General features: G+C 39.9%; 1 protein-coding gene across 1 annotated transcript in view; it reads right to left on the reverse strand.

The window, feature by feature from the left end:
* ADCY5 (adenylate cyclase 5) overlaps positions 1 to 20,746 on the reverse strand; it is a 222,750-nt gene that overhangs the window by 81,194 nt on the left and 120,810 nt on the right. Inside the window, exons 2-3 of the mRNA XM_075512053.1 lie at positions 9,404 to 9,553; positions 4,138 to 4,259 (exon numbers count right to left, since the gene is read on the reverse strand). Coding sequence (XP_075368168.1) covers positions 4,138 to 4,259; positions 9,404 to 9,553 — 272 coding nt within the window. The remainder of the gene's footprint in view (positions 1 to 4,137; positions 4,260 to 9,403; positions 9,554 to 20,746) is intronic.

Here is a 20,746-nt window from a genome sequence, read left to right on the forward strand (position 1 = left end):
TCAAAGTTAACTCTCATTCAATAAATCAGGATGGGAAACAGTTTCATTCTCTGTTAAAAGGTTCTGTTCATTTGCATCAAAAAGTGTATTAACCCCAAACCTCTTCATCTTAGTTTTGTCATCACCCTAAATTCTTCAGAAGAACATAATCCTGAAACAAATTTTCCTGCCAAAAAATGACAGGAAATTATATTTTCATTGTGGATAAATTAGTCTCTGAACTTTACTTTCCATAACAATAAGCAGGAGACTATGAACTCATTCCCAGGAAGTTCTGGTAAGGCTCTAAAAAGATTTGCTTTTACCCATTCAGGTCAGAAAGACCACTGTATTTTGCATAAAAACATCACCTTTCCCTGAACAGAGAGACAGCCCACCCTCTAAGAGAAGTGTAACACCATAAGCAGTATTATGGCAGAACTGCCCCTTATTAAAGGATCATGGCTGTGTTTTACAGACCTACTACTGGCACCTGAGGAAGATGTCTTTTCTACATGGGTTTTAAATTGACTTCTTTTTTTTTTTTTTTTTAAAAAAAGGAAGCATGTAACTTTTTTAAAAAGAAAAAAAGCAGCATGTAACCTAGTATCTAAAACCAAGCATATCACAGCAGAACAGGTCATTTAAAGACTCCTCATTTTAAAACAGAAAAAAAAGCCCCACACAGTAACTTCACATAATTTTAGATTAACATTTTCTGCTGGTAGAGTGGTTTGGGTTTGTTTTTTAATTAAAATCAGAGGTGGTCCCAAAAGCCCAGACCCAATCATCCCTGAAAATTAAAATATTTAATCTTCTCTGGAACAGAATTTACTAAGCCACTTCTCCCCCACAAAATGTCAAACCAGGCTAAGTGCACGAGGCTGTGCTCCTGCGCATCCCAAGTTCAAAGGGCCAAACTTAAACCACGGCATGGAAACCTCCCGTGCCAGTGAGGCTCATTATTTCCACACTGACTGTGAAATTGGTGAGCAGCCTCACCCTGAAGATCTAGTAAAAATGAAGATCTGAGGCTCCAGGCATTTCGATGGCAATCAAACTTTTAAATCAATAGCTAATGAAAATTCCCATCCATTATATTTTCATTAATAATCTACCTTTTTAACTAATCTGGGAGAGTGGGAAAAGAGAATCACTGGATACAGCTGATGGAGGAGGGAAACCTGCACCCTGTGCAGACACACAGGCCTTCCCACTTCTACGAACTGTGGAGGAAATGCTCCTGCTCATAAATCATCAACAGGAAGCCAGATTCAATGGCTGGGCACAGCGCCCTTGCACCGACTTCACATACTTCTCAATTGCCTTGACACAATAACCTTTAGCTCGTAAAAACTTAGATCTTATGATATTTTTGAATAGTGACAAAAAACCCCCAAAATTGCTTGTAACGTTCTCATCTCAAAAGCCTCCCCTTGAGCATTTCCCCATGAAAAGTAAAGAGCACGCTTGCTTTTATTAAGCCAGTTCATTTATTAATCGACATCATTGAGATGCTACCCCCCACCACCAGTGTGTTTCTGTGTGCACGTAAATGCTTCAAAATAATCCGCAGTCATTCCCACTAGAGGTGGTTTCAGTGTACCCAGGCAAGAGCAAAGGCTCCATGCTGAACTCCTAGTGTGAAATGAGTCATTTGTTCCAAACCGTGCTTCCTTTTTTCAATATTCGTACTTAGTTATTCATTTCCCTAAAGTACATGAAGATGAGATGTTCCTAAGGTACCTTCTATTTGCTCTCAGTAGATATACTATTTTATTCATATTTCTTATATCCCTTTTCCAGCCTTTTCCATGATCTCAGTGGGCTTTGATTTAGGACCTCATAGGCACAGGCAACAAGGTCCATGCTTTGAGGAAGATACCATTTGTTTCCCCTTGCAAGATCTTTTGAGACCTGAGCCTCCCTTTGCACTGGAGACAGTCAGCACCTGCAAGGGCTTGATTCCTAAACACTCATTACCATGAGGAACAAAGTTAAAATTACTTTTATGCTGCAGAAGATAATCTATTATGGAAATGTTCATATTAGTCAATAAATATGCAAGACATGAAAATTAAATGTTTGCAAGCTTCCTGTTAGCTACCCATCAGGACAGTCCAAGGAACTGATTGGTGCGTATACCCATTTATGTATACATGTTTCACCTTTCATGTCACTTCACAGCCATAACTGAAAATCATAGCAGACTGTTTTCTCTTTCTATACTCTGGGTCATGTGTCATTTCTTGTTGTATTTTTTGAGATCTCCATCTGCATACCAGCCATTATCTTTGGGCTATTTTTTCCCATCATAATAATTCCATCAGCTTCCCCTCTCCCTTTAAAATTGTTCATTTGTAAATTTAGTTTATTATTGTTTCATTTTTGTTTATTTAGTGATACAGTTAAAATTTCAAATAAGTATCATCTTAAAGAGATAATCACCTTTACTAAGATTTGACTGTACTGAACAACTTTCAAACCTGCAAAAATGACCTATGGAAATTGACGTGAAAGACTATAATACCCTACTGACTAGTCTCATGTTATATCTAACGAATTGCATCCAGTTTTAATGTCAAGCTGACCTTTAAGTATTGGAAAAAAGTAATTTTTCTATTAAGAAAATTCACAAACAGCATCTATCTCAAGAAGTTTATACACCTTCTTGAACAAGCTCAGTGCCATTAAAGAAAAAATGAATGTAAAGACACAAAACCTAATCTAATCTACTGTAGCACATACTCTGCTGAGGGCACTCTGGATGGCCTCTTCCCCTCACCTTCATCACCATATATATATTCTTTGTTTTTCATCACTGAACCATTATAGTCTTTGATATCTGACAATGTTTTTGTCTTCAGTATTGCTAGCGGATCATTATCTGTTTACTGAGTCACAACCAAAAATACAAAGGGCTGAACTGAAGTCCATCCAAGCCAGCATACAGACTTGCCCTGATTTCCATGAGTTTTATATCAGACTCTACATTCAACAGTGAGCAACCTCCTCCCAATTTGTACATTACCTCTCCCCCCTACCCTCAATGCTAAAGAAATGTCTTCAAATGCTTCAGAATTTCATGTGAATTTCACTGCATCATCTATTGGAGATTATGCAGGACGCAGTACATTAGAGGTGTAAGAAATCCACTTTTATTTGTTGAGCACCAAGTATCAGAAAATATAATTCACCAACATACTTAAAGCTATGTAAGACAGAAGGCTACGCAAGCAGTTTACAGGAAAACCTCTTGTTGGAAGGGGAGATGGAGAGAGGAAAAAGGGAGCTCTGACCCCAGTCCCTGTGTCCCAGTAAATGTATTTATGGACTGACAGAGCTGTTACACAGGTCCAGGACCTGGCTTAGCAGAGACATAAGTGATCCCCAAAGAGGTCAGGTACAACAGCAGAAGTAAAATGCATCAAGATTAAGTTAAATTTAACTTTGTAACTGCAGCCCATAAAGATATCAAGCAACTAAAGTACTACTTTATTGCTTCTTCCCTAGGAAGTGGACAGTGGGAACCTGGTGATGTTCAGAAGCTCATGGGGCTGGACTACCCCAGCAACATGGACTGAGTTTGATTTTGCATGACTTGCCAGAGATTGGATATCAATTTCTTCTGCTCATCCAGGTAGACCAAGGAGCAACACATCGCTGGGTGACTGAGCAAGTGCCAATGGCTGTCAGTAACAGACCCCCTGATTGTAATTCCAAACTGGCAGAGACCACTCCAGGTGATCTTAACCTCAGCTGGGCTCTGCAATTCACCCCATGGGAAAGCGTTGCCAATCTTCAACTTGCATCCCATCATGGCTAATCAGAAAGGTGCTTGTAACTGTCAAAAATAACTAAACCCAAATATACCACCTTCTCAAAACCACTGAGACTCACTCCAGGAAAGGAAGGGAAAAAAAAAATTTAAGGAAAGAGATCGATTAAAGTTGCTTCTCAAAGGAAGATGTTGCAGGAATGTGACAATCCTCCTCCCGTCCTATAAACAAACTTTCAAGAGTCAACTGGTGACACTTTAGAGTCTTTACACTTATTTTGTATTATGTGTTGCTGTCATCGTCATCCCTAGGTGTTAAGTCCCAAGCACTGGGAGGGTCCCTCCACTCCAGCAGCTGGGAGATGGGCTGCTGTTCTTACCTGACATTGTCATGCTTCTGGATGTAGATCTTATGAAACATCATATCTTCCTGTTTGGCATTAATGTCAGCTTTCATCTCCATGGCAACATGTCGAGGAAGTACAGAGAGCAGGAGACGCTCCTGTGGAGTCAGACAGATGAACCAATTAAAGCACCTGCTGCCCAGTTAACAAACACACTTTGCTCCTTACTGGGGAGAAATGAGTCATCGGTTTGGTGAGATATGAGTACAACCAAGCGAAATGGTCTCCGTAAACCCAGCAGCTGATCCCCTAACAAGCCGTATGCAATTCTGTCCCAACCCCACAATAAGAATTCAATGATTTTAGAAGAAAAATTATGATTTTTATATCCCAGCTGCACTGGGTTTGTGATTCATGGTTGCCAATTCTTGCAAATGAAGGAGCCATGCAACTCAAAAAGTGCCCGTGCACCATTCTTGGAAGGACTCCGATAAGATACTGTCTGACCTCCCACCCAGCCTCTCCACACCACGATGAAGTCCTCCTTCACATGACACCAGAGCACTGATACCCCAATACCCTTGGGCACCATTTAAAATTCCTTCCTTTCCTATCTAATCATCTAAGCACATTCCCCCAACAGGCACAAACCTGTTCTTAGCAGCTAAAAAGTCAATAGGAATGCCCCAATAAAACTAGCATGAAAAGTTAGCCCAACTATACGATGCAGTATTATACTTCTACACTTAAAACTGCTATTAGTGCCCAATTGCATTAAGACCTGTAAACCCACCCACTCACCTGCAAGAGTATTTTCAATAACCACCTCTGTCATCAACAATTCATGGCTCTCCACCCTCACCTGGCACTTTTATTTACTGATAATAGCTTTAGCGTAACTTTCATAACATCATTTTGTAAGCTGTTCTGTATATAGTTTTGCATGTTAAGCAAAAATTAGTTACATGACAAAATGGTGACTTTCTGGTAATTTTCCTAAAAACTCACACAAAAGCCAGTGCTTGTTGTTATTCTAAATTTGGTGGCAATTTCATGCAGAAGCTATAGAATTTAAACCTGCAGGTCATATGCGCCCCACGGATGCATTTGTGTATTTCAGGAATCACACCTGAGAAATTCTGCCCAGACCTTTATTTTATTCCCACTCACACCCCGCTCAGTTCAAAAGAAGTTTTTTGCTATGGCTGAAGAAGGTGGGGAGCATCTCCTTTGGGATCAGCTCCACTGTGGTCCAACCTGCAGGCAGTGCTCTGGAATAGCTGAAGAATCCCAAAAGCTTGTGCCGCTCTCATCTTTATTACTTTTCTTTACCTGCAGTGAGCAGAGGGAAGAAAAGGGCCTTCCTGACGACACAGACACAATGTGGCATAAATGAAGGTCCCTAACCTTATCTAACAGCTCATTAATTCTCAACAACACAGGGAACAGTAGGGCTCAAACGCAGTCCTGACTCAGAGGGGTCAGCAATCCTGTACTAATTACTCACGTCACCAAACCTCTTGCCCATACTACAGTTATAGGCACATTCCTGGTTTCTAATTCCTAGTTTTAACTGAAAGTTCCCCATTTATTTCTTCCTCTAAGGAGAGAGAGGAACTCTGGGAGAACCAGAGGAAGATGAATTCACTGGAAATGTGCTCAGCATGCACCAAGACATTTTATAGTCTGCGGCACTGCCTAGTATTTCCTTTTGTCCCCTCTTCAATGTGTACCTTAAAGAGATTGATTCTTGCCTCCAGTCTCTGAAGGGGTAGTAATAACACAGAAGAAGATGTGTTGGAGGGATTTCTATCTCCTCTGCTCAAAACTGCAGCAATCCTGACAAGATACTTGTTTTTTAAAGTACTCTCACCTTCACTAGCATACTCCAGGTGCTAACAGTTATATATCCACTTTTTTTTTTAAAAAGATCATGAATCATGCACGTGTCCTCAGGCTTCTGTCAGCTATTAGCGTACTCCTTGAGTGCAAAAGCACAACAGATTGGTATGCTTTCCAGAGTAACTGGTGTATACGCTGTTGTCATTTGCATATTATAATAGGCATCCTCAAATGTGTGAAAGCTGCTATTTTACGTGTGATTTTACACATCCTCTAAATAACTCTGAGCTTAATGGGAGGTTCAGGGGCACCCACAGGTTTGGAACATTCCCTGTAGGCGCATGAGTGTGGAGGGATGGTTTTTTTAACTTGCTTGCAAAATAGGGACACATTCAGGGGACTGAGTTTCTCTTACTAGTACTTCAAGAGATTTTCACATACATTTCTGGGTAACTTCTGCTTGAGAGCCCCCACCCTTACTCTTCCTGACACCATAGGCACTTGCCAGATTAAATCACCAATATTTTCAAGACACTTGAGATCTCCAGGAGATGAACTAACACAACTCTGAACCATCACTGATCGGGGAGTTAGATACGCTCATCAAGTGAAACAAATGCACGTAGCACAACATCCCTTCATGCAGCAACTAATTAGGAAGTTGAGCCATGTTACAGAGTTGGGCATTATCTTTATTCTGTTTGCTGGGAGCATCATGAGCATCACTGAAAATAACCTCTGAAGCTAACAGGAGGAGGCTGTAACAAGTGCAAAGCACAAGCCATGTTAGAAGACCTTCAAAACAACAAAATTCCTATGTTTTATTTCAAATGGAGCATAGAAATTAAAGTCTCCACTAGAGTACAATTTTCATTTTGCTATAATGACTAGAAAGTACTGCAGCCCTCACTGTAAAATCACTTATTATGCACCAGCGAGATGACTGGGACTGCTGTTTTACACGTATAACAAAGCAGCATTCCGACCTGATAAAAAAGGCAAGAGCAAATTCATATATAATTCTCACTTCAAAATAAGATGCAAGTATAGTTCCACTGAATTACACAGTAAACAAATGCATCCTGAGGAGCAGTAGTCTCTAGAATAGGCACAGATGAAAGAGTACAATACAGATCTACTCTGTTTACATATGTACACATAGATATATGTATACATGGGCACACACATCCCTACAACGGCTCTGTACTACATAGGAATTTTAACTATTGATGTCATGCTCTCCCAAGATGACCTCAAAGCACTACAAATATTTAATGTCTTATGACTATCCGTTTGTCCTCAGGTTTAGTAACACTTATTTTTCACCACAAGTTAAGTGATGCAGAGATGAAAAAGAGAAGGAGAGAACAACTTTTCAGAGACAAAACCCAAGCAATGCTGGAAGTAAAACTGTGCAGGCCCGATAACCCATCTCTTACTTAAATCCTAAGTATTTGCTCACTACAGATTGTGAACACCTATTTTTTCATCCAAGAGTGTTTTATTCTGGGCAAGCAACAGTGATTCCTGTTACGGCTCTGCCCTAGGTTATCTCAAATAATGAAATCACAAGAAGTCTCTCTCCTGCATTGGACATTCTGGATTTTTATTACTTTCTTGCTAATTTTGGGTGCTGGTAGATGCTTAATAAAGGAAAATACACATTCCTTTGCCGGAGATAATCTGCCTGCCTTTAATAGAGAACAGCACACAGGAGCACCATTAGATCTCCAGAAGCAGGCAAGCAACAGTAATGGTGTTGGGCTGTGCAGTTGTCTTTCCCTCCACCCCTGTTTGGAGACTGGCTCTCCCAGATGCAGGCTGAGCTGCCGTTATTTGTGTCTGCTGCCACCTCAAGATTATCTCAATGCATTATGCACAGGGATGCAGCTGAACTGAACCTGGAGATCAATGTCAGTGCAGGCTGTAACAGCAAATAATCTTATTAGAAGCCCCCAGCTGCCAGGACCCACAGTTACTGCTGGAAGTGCTGGAGGGTACTTCTAAGTGACTGGCTTTGATCCATGTTTTTCTGATGTCCTGGCTTTCTTCTGTATGGTATAATACTTTCTGGGGAGCAGGAGAAAAAAAGGCATAAAGCTAGGGCATTTGTCAGGGCTTTTTTCATGAACTACTTCTGATACAGAAGCTCCTAAATCCAGAACAGCACAAGCATTTGAGCCATGCTGCTAAGAGAGTCTCTCAGCAGGGAGGACAGAGCCGTAATCAATAAGTAAAATGGGGTACTCTCTTGGCTCAATCCTTTCCTCCATTTCAAGGTGTGGAAGGAAGAGCGGCAGCTCATTTCATCTTTCTGAGACTACATTCGTTACAAAGGAAAAAGGAGCCTTGAGCGTGAATCTTGTTTTCATACATATACTATCAAAATAAAGCATGTGTACACGTTATTTCACAGTAAGGGTTAAACAGCAAGTATGTCAGCCAGAAGTACCTCATGAAACACTGCCAAAAGACAAATCCATAGATGCAGATGGGCTGAGACATGACGGAAAATTAAGCTGTGTTGCCACAGAGATGCAAAGACACTCCAGTTGATTCATTCCCCTGACCTGTTCCCCAAACCCGTAACCAAGCTCTGAGATATCTCCCAAGGGAAGAGTGGAAGCCCTGTTTCATGATTCATTTCAAATTGGACTGGACAGACCACTACGAGATGTACTGCAGGGCATAGATGTGTGTTAGCAAGGGAATAGTCAAGCTGCCCCAAAAGGTCTTTTGTATCTAATTCTGAAGACACAAGACATTCGTTGCAAGAGAACCCACGAATGAATTAGGGGAGCAGATACATTCGGTACCCTTGACGACTAGGCTGTATGCTGGCAGCAACAGGTCTTTTTACAGCAAAAAAACATCGAAGCTGGTGATGAGTCTTACTTTTTGAACAAACACAATTCACTTGAGGCCTATAAGGTATACAGAGGTGTGCGATCTGGTAGAAAACTTTGGGAAAGGCAGGAAGAGGACCCTCTTTGGAGGCATCAAGGGACAGTATGTTCTGTGGACCAATTTTTACCTTTCACTTCTGAAACCTGCCTTACAGCTACCTGTTGGCAGTGGCTTTGCTGACAAACACACCACGCTTTGACCTTACAAAGAGGTCAATCTGAAGCCTGTGTGTTGCATCTGCATTCAACACATGGCTTCAATGATGGGTGCAGAAAAACTATGCAGACTCTCTGCGTACTGTGTAATTTTAATCCGCAAAGCATAGACCACAGGATTTGTTGGTGCCTGCAGAGAAGTCTATCAGGGTATTGGGGAAGAAATACTCCCCTGAGCTCTCTTTCAAACCATTAAAAATCCTGCCCTCTCCCATCAGCCTATTCTTGCTTGGATTAGTCAAGAAGCAAGAGGCCTACAAATCCCACCCTACAGGAACAATTTGCACTCTAATTCTGCTTCAGCAATTTCATTTTTTATTTCCCACTGTTGCTCTTACCTGCTGCTGGTTTTCCCTTTGAGAATGCAGCCTGGCTTGTATGCATTCCCTGGTCTCCTGGAAAGCCTGTCTTTGGGACACCTCTGCTGGGTAGTGGGTACACACGCCTACAATGTTCGTACAGGAGAAGATGAGAACATTGGAGACCAGCTGCAAGAAAAAAAAAAAAAAGAGAAAAAAAAAAAAAAGAGAAAAAAAAAAAAAAGAGAAAAATACTTGGTTACAGTTTGGAAACCTGCCATCAATAACAAAGGACCAGCCAGAACCCAGCCCCTTCCACGACTCCTTAATCCAAGCCACGCTTAAACCTCAAGCTCTTAATTCCAGTGTATTTTACCTCTCTAGTCTTTAAAATATAAAACTTCCATATATGGCCTCAAATATATGTTCTTAACACTGTGTATTACTTCACTGATAAAAAAACCAAAACCAAAACCAAACTGGTAATTCTGTAATCTTGCTTTTGGTAATCCGGTATCTTGGAACTACTTGTGACAAAAATCTATCTAAAAATGCATCGTTGCTCTGTTGGCCAAGAGTCAGCTAAGACTCGTGCAGACAGATTTGATAGAGGAACACACATATTTCCGTGTCTGTGTACCTACATATCTGGCTTGAAAACATATTAAAGATACATTAAAGATACACTAAACCATTATTTTGAAATAGTGCTTAAAATAAGGGAAAATGTTGGTATTCACAAGGTTTAAGAGCAACTGAAATTTTTTTTTTAATCTAGTTCCAACTCAAAAGTTTATGTTACTAGATTAAAAAAAAATGCGTTTTTTACATTTCTGTGAACATGACTACAGAAGGAGTTGTTAAGTCTGAAGCATATTTGGACTGGACAAGCAGGAAGGAAATGCTACATCGCTCTTCTGCTTCCATGTGGGTTATGTTTTGTAAGGAAGCAGTCACATAACTTTTGCCGAAAACTAGTGATGCAATCTTTTATTTCCCAACTATTTTTTGATAAAAAGGAAAAAAAAACCACATGCCCATTCGTGGCATTTGGTTCATGCAAAATGTCCAAAACTGCTTCTGATGGTATCATGTAAACATTTTCCTTGACAGAGGTCAGTCACAGTATAACTTTTTGAGAGCTGCACAAGCTGTATTGGATCTCCCTTTGAGGACAGACTTATTTGAAACACCTCTCATCTCTTCTAGGGGCAAAGACTGTCAGACCTGCAAGATTCTTAAAAATAGGGATCTTTGGTCTATTCCCTAATGAGTCCAAATATACCCTTTGCTTTTATTACTTTTTTACTGCAGAATAAAAAAAGTAATCTCCAGACCAGCCCGTTCCCTGAAAATACAGGGCCAGGCTCTGAAGGGCAGGAGGGGTGCAGGGCACCCCTCAAGCCCTGAGCTCACAGGGGGTGCTCAGGACTCCCCAAACCAACTTGGTCACTGTGCAGGAGCCGCCCCTGTGTCAAACATGGACCCACATCCCAAAGAGTAACAACCTCTCCGAGAAACCCCACTGGGATTACTCTAACTCTTTGACTACATCCATGCACTAAGGACAGCAACAATTATTTTATTAACAACTCTGCCTTGAAACAGGATTTCGGCAGAAAAACCTCATCTTTCAGCTCAAAATAAGCAATATCTCAAGCTACAGCTGAGGGACTTCTCCTCTCTGTGGACGGCTGCCAGTAGATGGCAACACTCCAACTTCCCAAGCTCCTGCATCAGTGCTGAATTCTGGGCTACGTCCCCGCAGTGAATTCCCACACTTACATATCATACTACAATACAATAACCTGCAGGTTACAGATACCCACTGGTGATTATCATCAATGCCAGCTATATGTATTTGCAGATAACTGGTTTCCAAGGAGGAAATTATTCTCATCCCCTACAGATTGTTCCCTCCATCCAAAGGGTCTACACTTTGGACAGAGATAGGGCTATCAAAGGTGCAGGTCATATACATGAACATGAAATAAGCCCTGATCCTGAACTCACACATTCCCTTCACAATTATATTCTCACTCAGCTCTTTCTAAGGCTGGCTGGCTCCTGCCAGATCCAAGGTCCTCCATCTCTCCCCCAAGCTGATCAGACACCAGCCAACTTCCACTCAGATCCTGCCCAGTTACCCTAATCCAGTGCTGCATCCAATGGGCATTTGATGGTATTTTTTTGCTGATCATGATAATTTTTAAGTATGAAAAATCCCCCCATAGTATAAAAAACCACTAGTGTTTATTATGATGAAGAAACAGCTGAAAAAGAGAGCAGAAATAGGGTTTTCCTAGGAGTTATTCTGACTCCTGCTCCCCTGCTGCACTGATTGTGACTCACAGCCTGTGAACACCACTTCTACAAGTTCAATACAGTTACTAGGGGCTCAAAGGTGTTAACACTAAATAGCATCTTTTGCACGGCCAGATTACAGCAAGACTCCCAAATCCTCTCTATTGGAGCTACTGAGTTGCGCCGTAAGTGGAGAATTTATCAGAGCATATAAAACAGCGTAAGCATGCATCATATATCAGAAATGGAGAAAACTGAGAGCACAGAAGATTTTAAGGAAATATGCAGTTGAATCTGAGACTTCATTTCACTTACAGTCAATAGCGCAAGCCTGAAACGAACTCCCCAAAACAGTGACTCAACTCTTGCACCAAGAACAGGAGACAACATGTGGTTTAGATGGCAGGCAACATATCAGGAGTTAACCGAGCAGAAAAGAGGAACACCTCAGCCCTGAAAACAAGCTCTTTCTGGGTATATCTCAGTGCCAACAAAAAGTGCCCCCAGTGGGGCCCACCCATGAAGATACTGTTGTTGTGATGCCTTAAATAGCCAAGCTGTACAGTTCAAGGCACACGATTCATATTGTGCATCGAGACCAACATTGTCAAAGGAGAGTACAAACAATATCATCAGACTTGACATTATTGATAACATTTGTGGAACGCAAAGCAATTTCACTTTTCAGTGCTCACTGACATCATTTTACACAAACCCAAGGGACATCGCAGACTGATTTACAACACAGACTCAGATTAATCTGAGTTCATCTTGACTTCATCAAGTAGGAACAAAAACTATATTGCAATGTATTTTTTAGTAGCAGGGGACAGATATGCATATTTATTCTGTTAAGCAGAACCTCATTTAATTCACAGTATGGCATCTTTGCAACACCCTGAAACATACGGGGAGAAATTACAGTGTAATGTTGAAAGTATCAAAGATCTACAGAGATTTAAAACTGAAGCTCTTACTATTTGCAGCAACACTTTCAATGTGAGCAAGAGCACTTCGTTCAGTATCTGTTCACAATAATTTTCTTCACAGGTATTTTAAAATATATTAAAGCAAAAAAAAAAAAAGGAAAAATATTTCTAATCTCATTAATTTTTTTCACAGTCCTCTGTCTTAATAAAATAAATTTATAACCTGTTTGCCAAATGGTAGTACTTGCTTATCAGCTTCCTTGCCATTTTGCTATGGTAACCAGCTTCAGTCCCAGGAGGAAAGAGATGATGTAGATATTAAAAAACTGATTCCCTAAGCTCCATGGCCTGAAAAGTAAAAACATATTATGGCAACTATTTCAGACAATCTGTGCTTGAAGAGCTGTTCAAGGTAATGGGAAAATATAGTTGTCTATTTTGTAGTTGATTTCCTTCCCCTGACTAGCTAGAGATTTAGATGAAGAAGATTCCTACCTTTCTGATTATGGAAAATAATTGTTCATAAAAGACTATTTCACTTACACAGAACTCCTAGGTTAGCTATTAAGCCTGCCTGCAGTATTGCCATATTTGGGTATTCCATAAACTAATACGTTTACTCTTACAGCATCTGCGTGTGGCAGAGAAATGCTATTATCCTGATGTTACCAAGGCAGAGTTCTTTAAAGGTATTTCAGTACCTAAGGAAAAGCTATGTACTATGAGGGGTTTTCAAAAACCACTATGACTTCTTAGTTCCACTGAAATAATAGATCACTCAATCTCAGACAACAAAATAGACCAGACAGTTTCTAGTCACTTTGATTTCATCGCACAAACAGAGCACTGCAATGCTTTTGTTGCATCTCTCGCATGAAACTATTTTAAATATTTTTTCCCTTGGTGACTGAAAAAAAGAGAGAGATGGAAACAGTTTAGTTCCACGTGTTCTAGGAGTTATGAAAACCTGGTATTACAAAATCAAAATCAAGAGCTAAATTTGGCCTGACACTATTGTTACAAAATTGATGTTTTGGGTGTTTCAGGCCATGCTGAGGAAGAACCGGGATGGCTCAGTGACCAGGGGAGAGCTTCCAGACTACCACAAGCAGAAAAGGTATCAGCTTGCATCAATATTGCCATGCTTCTCCCTGCTGTGTTTCTATGCAATTGTTCTTCAAACACCAGATGCTATTCAATATGTAATTAAGAGACAACAACATGCTTAAGAGGGATAGCGTCAAGATAAATTTTGTTAGTTCCCTACCTCTGCCAGAGCAAACAAGGCTGGCTACTGACATGAGAAGGTGGGCCATATCCTCGGAATATCACCACTTATTACAAAAATCACAGCTTCTGTTTTTTGCCAAGTTACTCTGCTTTGGTCCACTTCTCTTGCAGAGGCTCAGGGTTACTTCTGTTCTGAGATCACAGCACTAGGCACTTCTCTGTTAGTTTCCAACACCACTAAGCAGTATTTTGTTTTTCCATTTATTGTTCATTTAAATCATTGTTCATTTAAATCAAAATATTGTTTTGATATTTTCAAAAAGTCCCATTTTGAAAACAGCTACATTTTAAGCTTTAACTGGGACAGCAAAACTGTCACAAGGAGAAGGAAAGCACAGACATGGAGATTAAAAAGTCGTGCAAAACAATCTAGAGCAAACAACAAACTACATATCCCTTCTTCCCAGTGTGACACTGCTCTGCCTCTGCTTTCTACCTCTCATGATACTCATCCAGTAGCAATTTTTTTGTTAAACCAATTATCAGTGCAACAGCTAGGTTAAAAGCAGATTAACAACTGAGTTTCTAGACTACGTTTCATAGTGGTTGTATACTGAATTGACAAATTGGTCCAATTATTTATTACAGGGACAGACACTGAAATTAGGTTTACTTTTGAGAGTTCCATTTTTAACCGTGAAAAATTATTATAAAATCTTTAATACTTATCTCAAACAATGTAAGAACAAAAACATGATGGACTACAAAAGCTCTAACTATCCAAAATATTTCTATTGCACCTATGCGTGCACTCCTGAGTTGGAAGTATGGATAAATTCTAAAGATAAAAAGCACAAACATTATGAAAAAATGTTGGCGTTATAAGGTATAGCTGGTGGGTTTTTTTTTAAACCCTTTCCCTGAACAGCAATTAACCCTCTATTGCCTCTTTATATACTACTATCTAATAAAAAAATTGGAGCAGCTATAGAGCCAAAGACATAATGAAAACTAAAATGAAAGACAACATCAGCTGGCTCCAAGATCAAATTACTCATGTATTTGTGCTGTATATACAACAACATCTTTCATTTTCCAGAGCTAAAACTAGCAGAGTACTAAGGTAGTGAAAACTTGTAGACTATACTAGAGAGATAATCAAACAGTTAAAAGTCATATGGTCTTCTCCCAGTGTTTGGCCAGTAAAGAAAAGAATAAGTACTAGTGAAGAAATTAAGAGGAGTTTTTTATTTTAAATGTGACAAGTACTTTTACTGAGTACTGGAAATAACTGCAACAACAAAAGATTACATCAATACACCGGAGTCTAAGAACAAATTTTCTGAAGTTGCTCTATGGTGCCTTCCCTCTTTTCTGCTGCTTCTGTGTAGCAACCACTTACTTTGATCTCGAGCAGAACAGAAAACTGGTTACAGCCACTATCTTCCAAAGACGTCTCTAAGTGTGCTTTACGCACATGAGTAGTGCTACTGAAGCCAGCTCTGAAAATTTAAATGCTTCCCTAAGTCATAATATAATTTAACAATCCCAGAGTAGCAGAATTTATGAGAGTGGTGCTCTAGATACACAGTAAATTTCTTCAGCTGATGTTGAGAACAAAAAATTTCTTTGCAGAAATACTTCTGAAACTTTTTTGCATATTCCTTCTATTTGGGAAGCCTACAAGGAGCAAAAGCTGTCTACTTTAATCTTTCAACTAGATTCTATATTCAGGATGAAGTTACTTGCTGAGAGCAAAGCAGTGGTATTTTGGCTGAAACCACTAAAAGAACCCTTATGCCACTTGTCAATGTCTCTGTTCAAGAATTACAGTCAATAAAAACATTATACCAAAGCTATCTGTTCTGTGTATTTCAGTGACCATTTCACCCTTCCAGCAGCATATGTTGATCTCTTAAATGCGATGCTCTGTTCTCCCAGAGGGAAGCCAAACAAGTATTTTGCCCCACATAAGTTCATTCTTTCTTTAGAATAAAAAATCATTATCTAATTTACCTTTTAAATACATAGTTGCGGGTAGAGACATAATACACTACACCCCCCATCCAGAGCAAAAAATTAAGATTTTTATATTTTTCAATTCTTCCAGTTGTTTCAGGGGACATCAAAAAGTTGGATGCTGCTTTAATTTTAATGCCTCACACCTTATTCTATACAACATTTTGATTAATTTACTGATTGCTGTAATTGCAAACCTCTGTGCATTCTTTCCCACTGATATTCTTATTGTCATACAGAATACAGTATTTATGATTGGGGTTTTTTATAATTAAAACCTTTAAATCCTGATTTTATTTAAGAACAAAAAAGTACCAATACAGATGTATTTTTAGTAAGCATCTCAAGAGGAAACATTCCTACATCAAACTGATAAATTCTTCTTCCCCGTCACTGTTTTATTAATTAATTTTTCTGCTGGGATTTCAGTGAGATCCTGTTTTCTTTGGTTACTGAGCAATAAGGTTAAGAAGAGGAGAATATACTGTCCTGACCAAATCTTGACATAACACCAGCTAAAAGAAGTATTTTTGTGTCTAAATTTTCCTGGAACTCTATCACGATCCCAGCAAAGCATCCTCTACATGGTGGCACAGCCTGGTGAGGAGGAAGTGCTGCCCTTTGCTAGCAATAAAATAGTCGGGAAGGAGATTCCCAGGTCCTGTCGTCCATCCTCACTGAATCTCCGTGGCAACCAAGTTTCTGTACACCTTCACACTTAACATACTTTATGAGCTACGAATCAGCACTGGTTTTCATGTGAAGATCCTTGATGGTGAACTGGATGAAGCAAGCTGACAGCCCATGGGTAAGTGGGAGAGACAGCCATGTGGGAAGCTGCCACTTGAGGGGAAAGAAGTGGCCCTTGGATACAGGAGTAGCACCCTGAAACAGCTTAGGGGAAGGCTTCTTCCACTGAAACAGGGACATTTTCCCTTTCCCTTCCCTTGTTAATAATTCAACCCCTGCTTTATTATTTAAATTATCACCTCTTAAGTCTTTGCAACCAGGCTGTCTCCTTCAACTCCAATGGCTTCTTAAGAGATGGCACACCAGCCACATGCCTCTCCTCATCATGTACGTAGCAGCAGAGAGAGCAGAGCACAAGCTGCAAGTCTGGCCAGTTTCCAATCTGCTGTGGCAGCCTCCAGAAGGCACAACATGCTAGAAATGGAGGGCTGGGATTGCCACAGCTCTCATGAGCAGTACTGCACAGCGGGTTAGTTGGGGCATGTTTAACACTCCGGCTCACCTGACCCTAGTGAAAATGCATGTGTACCATGAGTGAATTCATCCCCCTGGAGTTGTGTTTTTTTCTGATCCATAGAGGTGTCTATGTGTCAAAGACTTCAGCAACCAAATACAATCTTACTGAAATACAAGCTCTTCAAACAGGACTTCAAACATTAGGTACATCTCTTTTAGGTCACGAAAGTGGATGAAAGCTCCTAGTCTTTCTGTGCATGACTCACAGCTGTCATTGGGTAAACATCTTCACACACAAGGTATGTCAAGATAATTTTGACAACTGTACAAAATTTGCCCAGATGCATGATAGCTTAGGCAATTTAGACAATGACTTCAGTTAAGAAAATTAAGCAAAGCTCTCATATTCCAGCAGAATCAGTTGTTCTGCAAATGTAAGCATGTTTGAGTTTGGGTTGCCTTCATGCCAGTCCCACCTGCCTGTGTGCTCCCAAGGCGGAAGGAGCTGTTCAGATAAGAAGATACAATAGGTGTTAATTTAAAATGTGTTAATAGAAAACATCATAATTGAATAAAACATCATAATTGAATAGAAGTTGGATTAAGAAGTCTGGTAATGCTTTTGAGATTCTCCACAATGCCTCTGAAGCTAAAGGAAGCTGTAATCAATGAGGAGAAAGGTCAAGAAATGTGCTTGATTCCTCTTTTATATCCTATTTCCTTCCCTATCTGGTGGAAGGAAGGGAAGGAAGCCAAATGCTTAGGTTTTCTATCAGGCCCTCTTAAAATTAGTCCCCTACACTGAAACACACATGAAACTCCATTTAATATATGCTAACTAACTCAAGAAGCAAATACATATGCTGATTTGACCCATGATGGGAGCAGGATTTTTACTTTGCTTTTCTGCATTTTTTTTTGGTTTGGATCAGGCTGTGCCTGGCAGCCAGTGTTTACCTACACGATGTCAGCAGAAGAGATCTCTGCAGCCCATCCTGCAGGATCCCAGTGCTTCACAGTCACCTCCACGGCTGCCACTACCTGCCCTCTCCATCCTCCTGGCAAGGGGTGGCTCTGCCTTTCCCAACAGCCTACACACTGCCAGCAAACACACTTCACAGAGAAGTACATTCCCCAAGACCTTTGGTTGCTTTCAACGGCTATGAGAAAAAATATCCGTACTACGTAAGCAAAATCACAAAGATCAACACCCCTCTGCTTCCCCCCCATCACAGTGCACCCTGGTCCTTAGCGTTTCTGGGAATATTTCTGGGAGCCTGGACTCAGATAGAGGCCGTGCATCACCCCTTATCTTCCACAGACATTTGAGCACAGGCGTCACCTCCAAGTCACTGGGAAAACAAAAATATTTATGTAGTTACATGAAAGTCTTATTTATCTGGGAAAAAAAGAACGTTCTCCAATTGCTCAGCAGGCAGAAATGAGTGCCCTAAATATGGTCTGTAAGATATAAAAATCGTTATTTCCCAAGCATTTAGAATGTGTGTTTTTGGGAGGTGGTGAGTTAGGTTGGTTTTGTTCGTGTGGGAAGAAATGTAAAATTCGACAAAGAATGGAATACAGATGGAATTTTTGGTTTTGATTTAAAGCAGACCTCCTTTCTTCTTCTGTTGCTGGATTTCAAATCAAGCTGGGGCAGTTTGTCCACAAGCTATGCTTCCTCCTATTAACATCCCTATCCCAACATATATTTTTAATAAACAAAACTTACCAAGCACCACCAGAAAAGTTTGAGCTCTTGAACTGAGGCAGCGGCTTCTACCAGATGAGGTGAAGGAGCAGTATTCGTAGCAGATAGCAAAGACTGTGCACAGCCACCACTAATATACAAGTCAACCTATAAGTGACCTGACTGGATCACAACTGAATACTCTCCTTTAAAAAGCTGATGTGGAGTTTTGCCAGCCATTACAGTAAACTACGCTTATTTTTGAATGAGAGAGGTTGCATAGAAGTCCGAGATTCATTATCGTATCTTATGGTCTGCCTGCTTGAGCAGTTGAGCATACTGATCTCTAAACAGATTTGGTTTCAACAACACAAAAACTATCAGTAGGCAAACTCCCAACCAGATTTTAACTGAGCACAATGGAGAGCTTGAAGGCACATTCCTTGGCCTTCAGCTTCGTCATACTGAATTTCAAAGGTCTACAGTAATACAATAAAGATTTTATAGAGAAGCTCTAAAAGACTGTTCAGAACTGTTTATAAAGACAAGTGTAAGACAACCTAACGGCAATGGTTACGACCGGCTCTTTTTATAATACAAATTACACAACACAATTTAGCCTGCCTTTATTTCATTATACACAACCCCTCTTCCCTCTGCCTTTGGAGCTGCACTACTTCACTCTCCATCTGTCTTTCATTCTGCCTTCTTTATATGGTAACTCTTGTTATTATCCACCCTGGCCTTTCTTCTCAGATCCCCAGTCCCGTCTTTCCCACAAACACACACACACAATGCATGGCGTCATGATTCCAGGATCAAACCAAATTAATATTTTTAAATTAGCCAAGATGAACCTCATTCTTTTCTGATAGCTCCAACAATTGGGTTACTCCACTACTACATGAGCTTTTCACAGCATACATTATAGGGCACAGTTTTAATTGCTTTGCAGTATCTGAAGGAAAAGATTTCAAGGTATACTTTCGAGGCATATGTATTGAAAACAATATCCAAGTCCCATACAAGACTGAATCATTAATTTCTGTAATCATTATGAAATGGCAGGAAGCGGGATTCTTGAATCAAGGTATGCTATAGCCTAAGGTTATTTTTGCTAGGATCTTAAACCTGCTTTTTCTCACTGTCAAATATATAAGATGAATATACTGAAACTATTGGTATTATGATACTGTAAAAATTCAAATGTTTAACAGAAACAAACAAATCAACCTCACTTCACTGGAGATGCACAGTTTGTAAGAGCCTTTGAATTCTGACAATTGAAATAAGCTGGGTCTGCTGAGAATTGGGCAGGATATAAAGAAAATAAATCCAAATTTCTGTAACTAGTGGAAAATTTTGAGTCTGTAATTGAGCATGTACTTTTATTCTCCCAAAGATCATTACCAGAGATTATGCAGCTGAATAGGTTTTCTGAGGGGAACTTAAAATAGACCTAATATCATACTAACCTCCCCAAGAGGATACTGTACACCACAGAACTGGACTTTGAAAAACAGTGAAATACAAATATTTAAAGTAACCTAATCTGAGGAAGACAGACAGAAAAAAATAAGGAGTACTTATTTTCAGATTTTTTTGTAATATGACAACAAGACAGCAAGGGACCTAAGAGACTTCACAGACTATGTAGTCCGTTCCCCACTTGCCTCTTAAAAAATTGTCGTATCCAAAAATTGATACAAGAATTCCGTTGAAGTTTAAAGGGCATTGAATACCAGTACTTGCTTTTGTTATATTATATACAGTATTTCTCTTAATATATCCCAAAGAGACACTTACTTTTCCTGGAGTGGACAATATCGATCACAAACAAATTAGCTTGCAACCTACTTTCCCTGCCATCATTGTCTGTTGCATCACTGCTTAAATATTCAGTCATGGCACTAGATTTTTCATTTCCAAGAATACAGTACCTGTGCACTTGGCCTTGCCTAGAAAGCCTTTCACAAATCAGCACTTGTGTTATGTGGACATCTA

The sequence above is a fragment of the Mycteria americana genome, chromosome 9 (genome assembly GCF_035582795.1).
Source record: "Mycteria americana isolate JAX WOST 10 ecotype Jacksonville Zoo and Gardens chromosome 9, USCA_MyAme_1.0, whole genome shotgun sequence".
In the NCBI taxonomy this organism is placed as follows: domain Eukaryota; kingdom Metazoa; phylum Chordata; class Aves; order Ciconiiformes; family Ciconiidae; genus Mycteria; species Mycteria americana.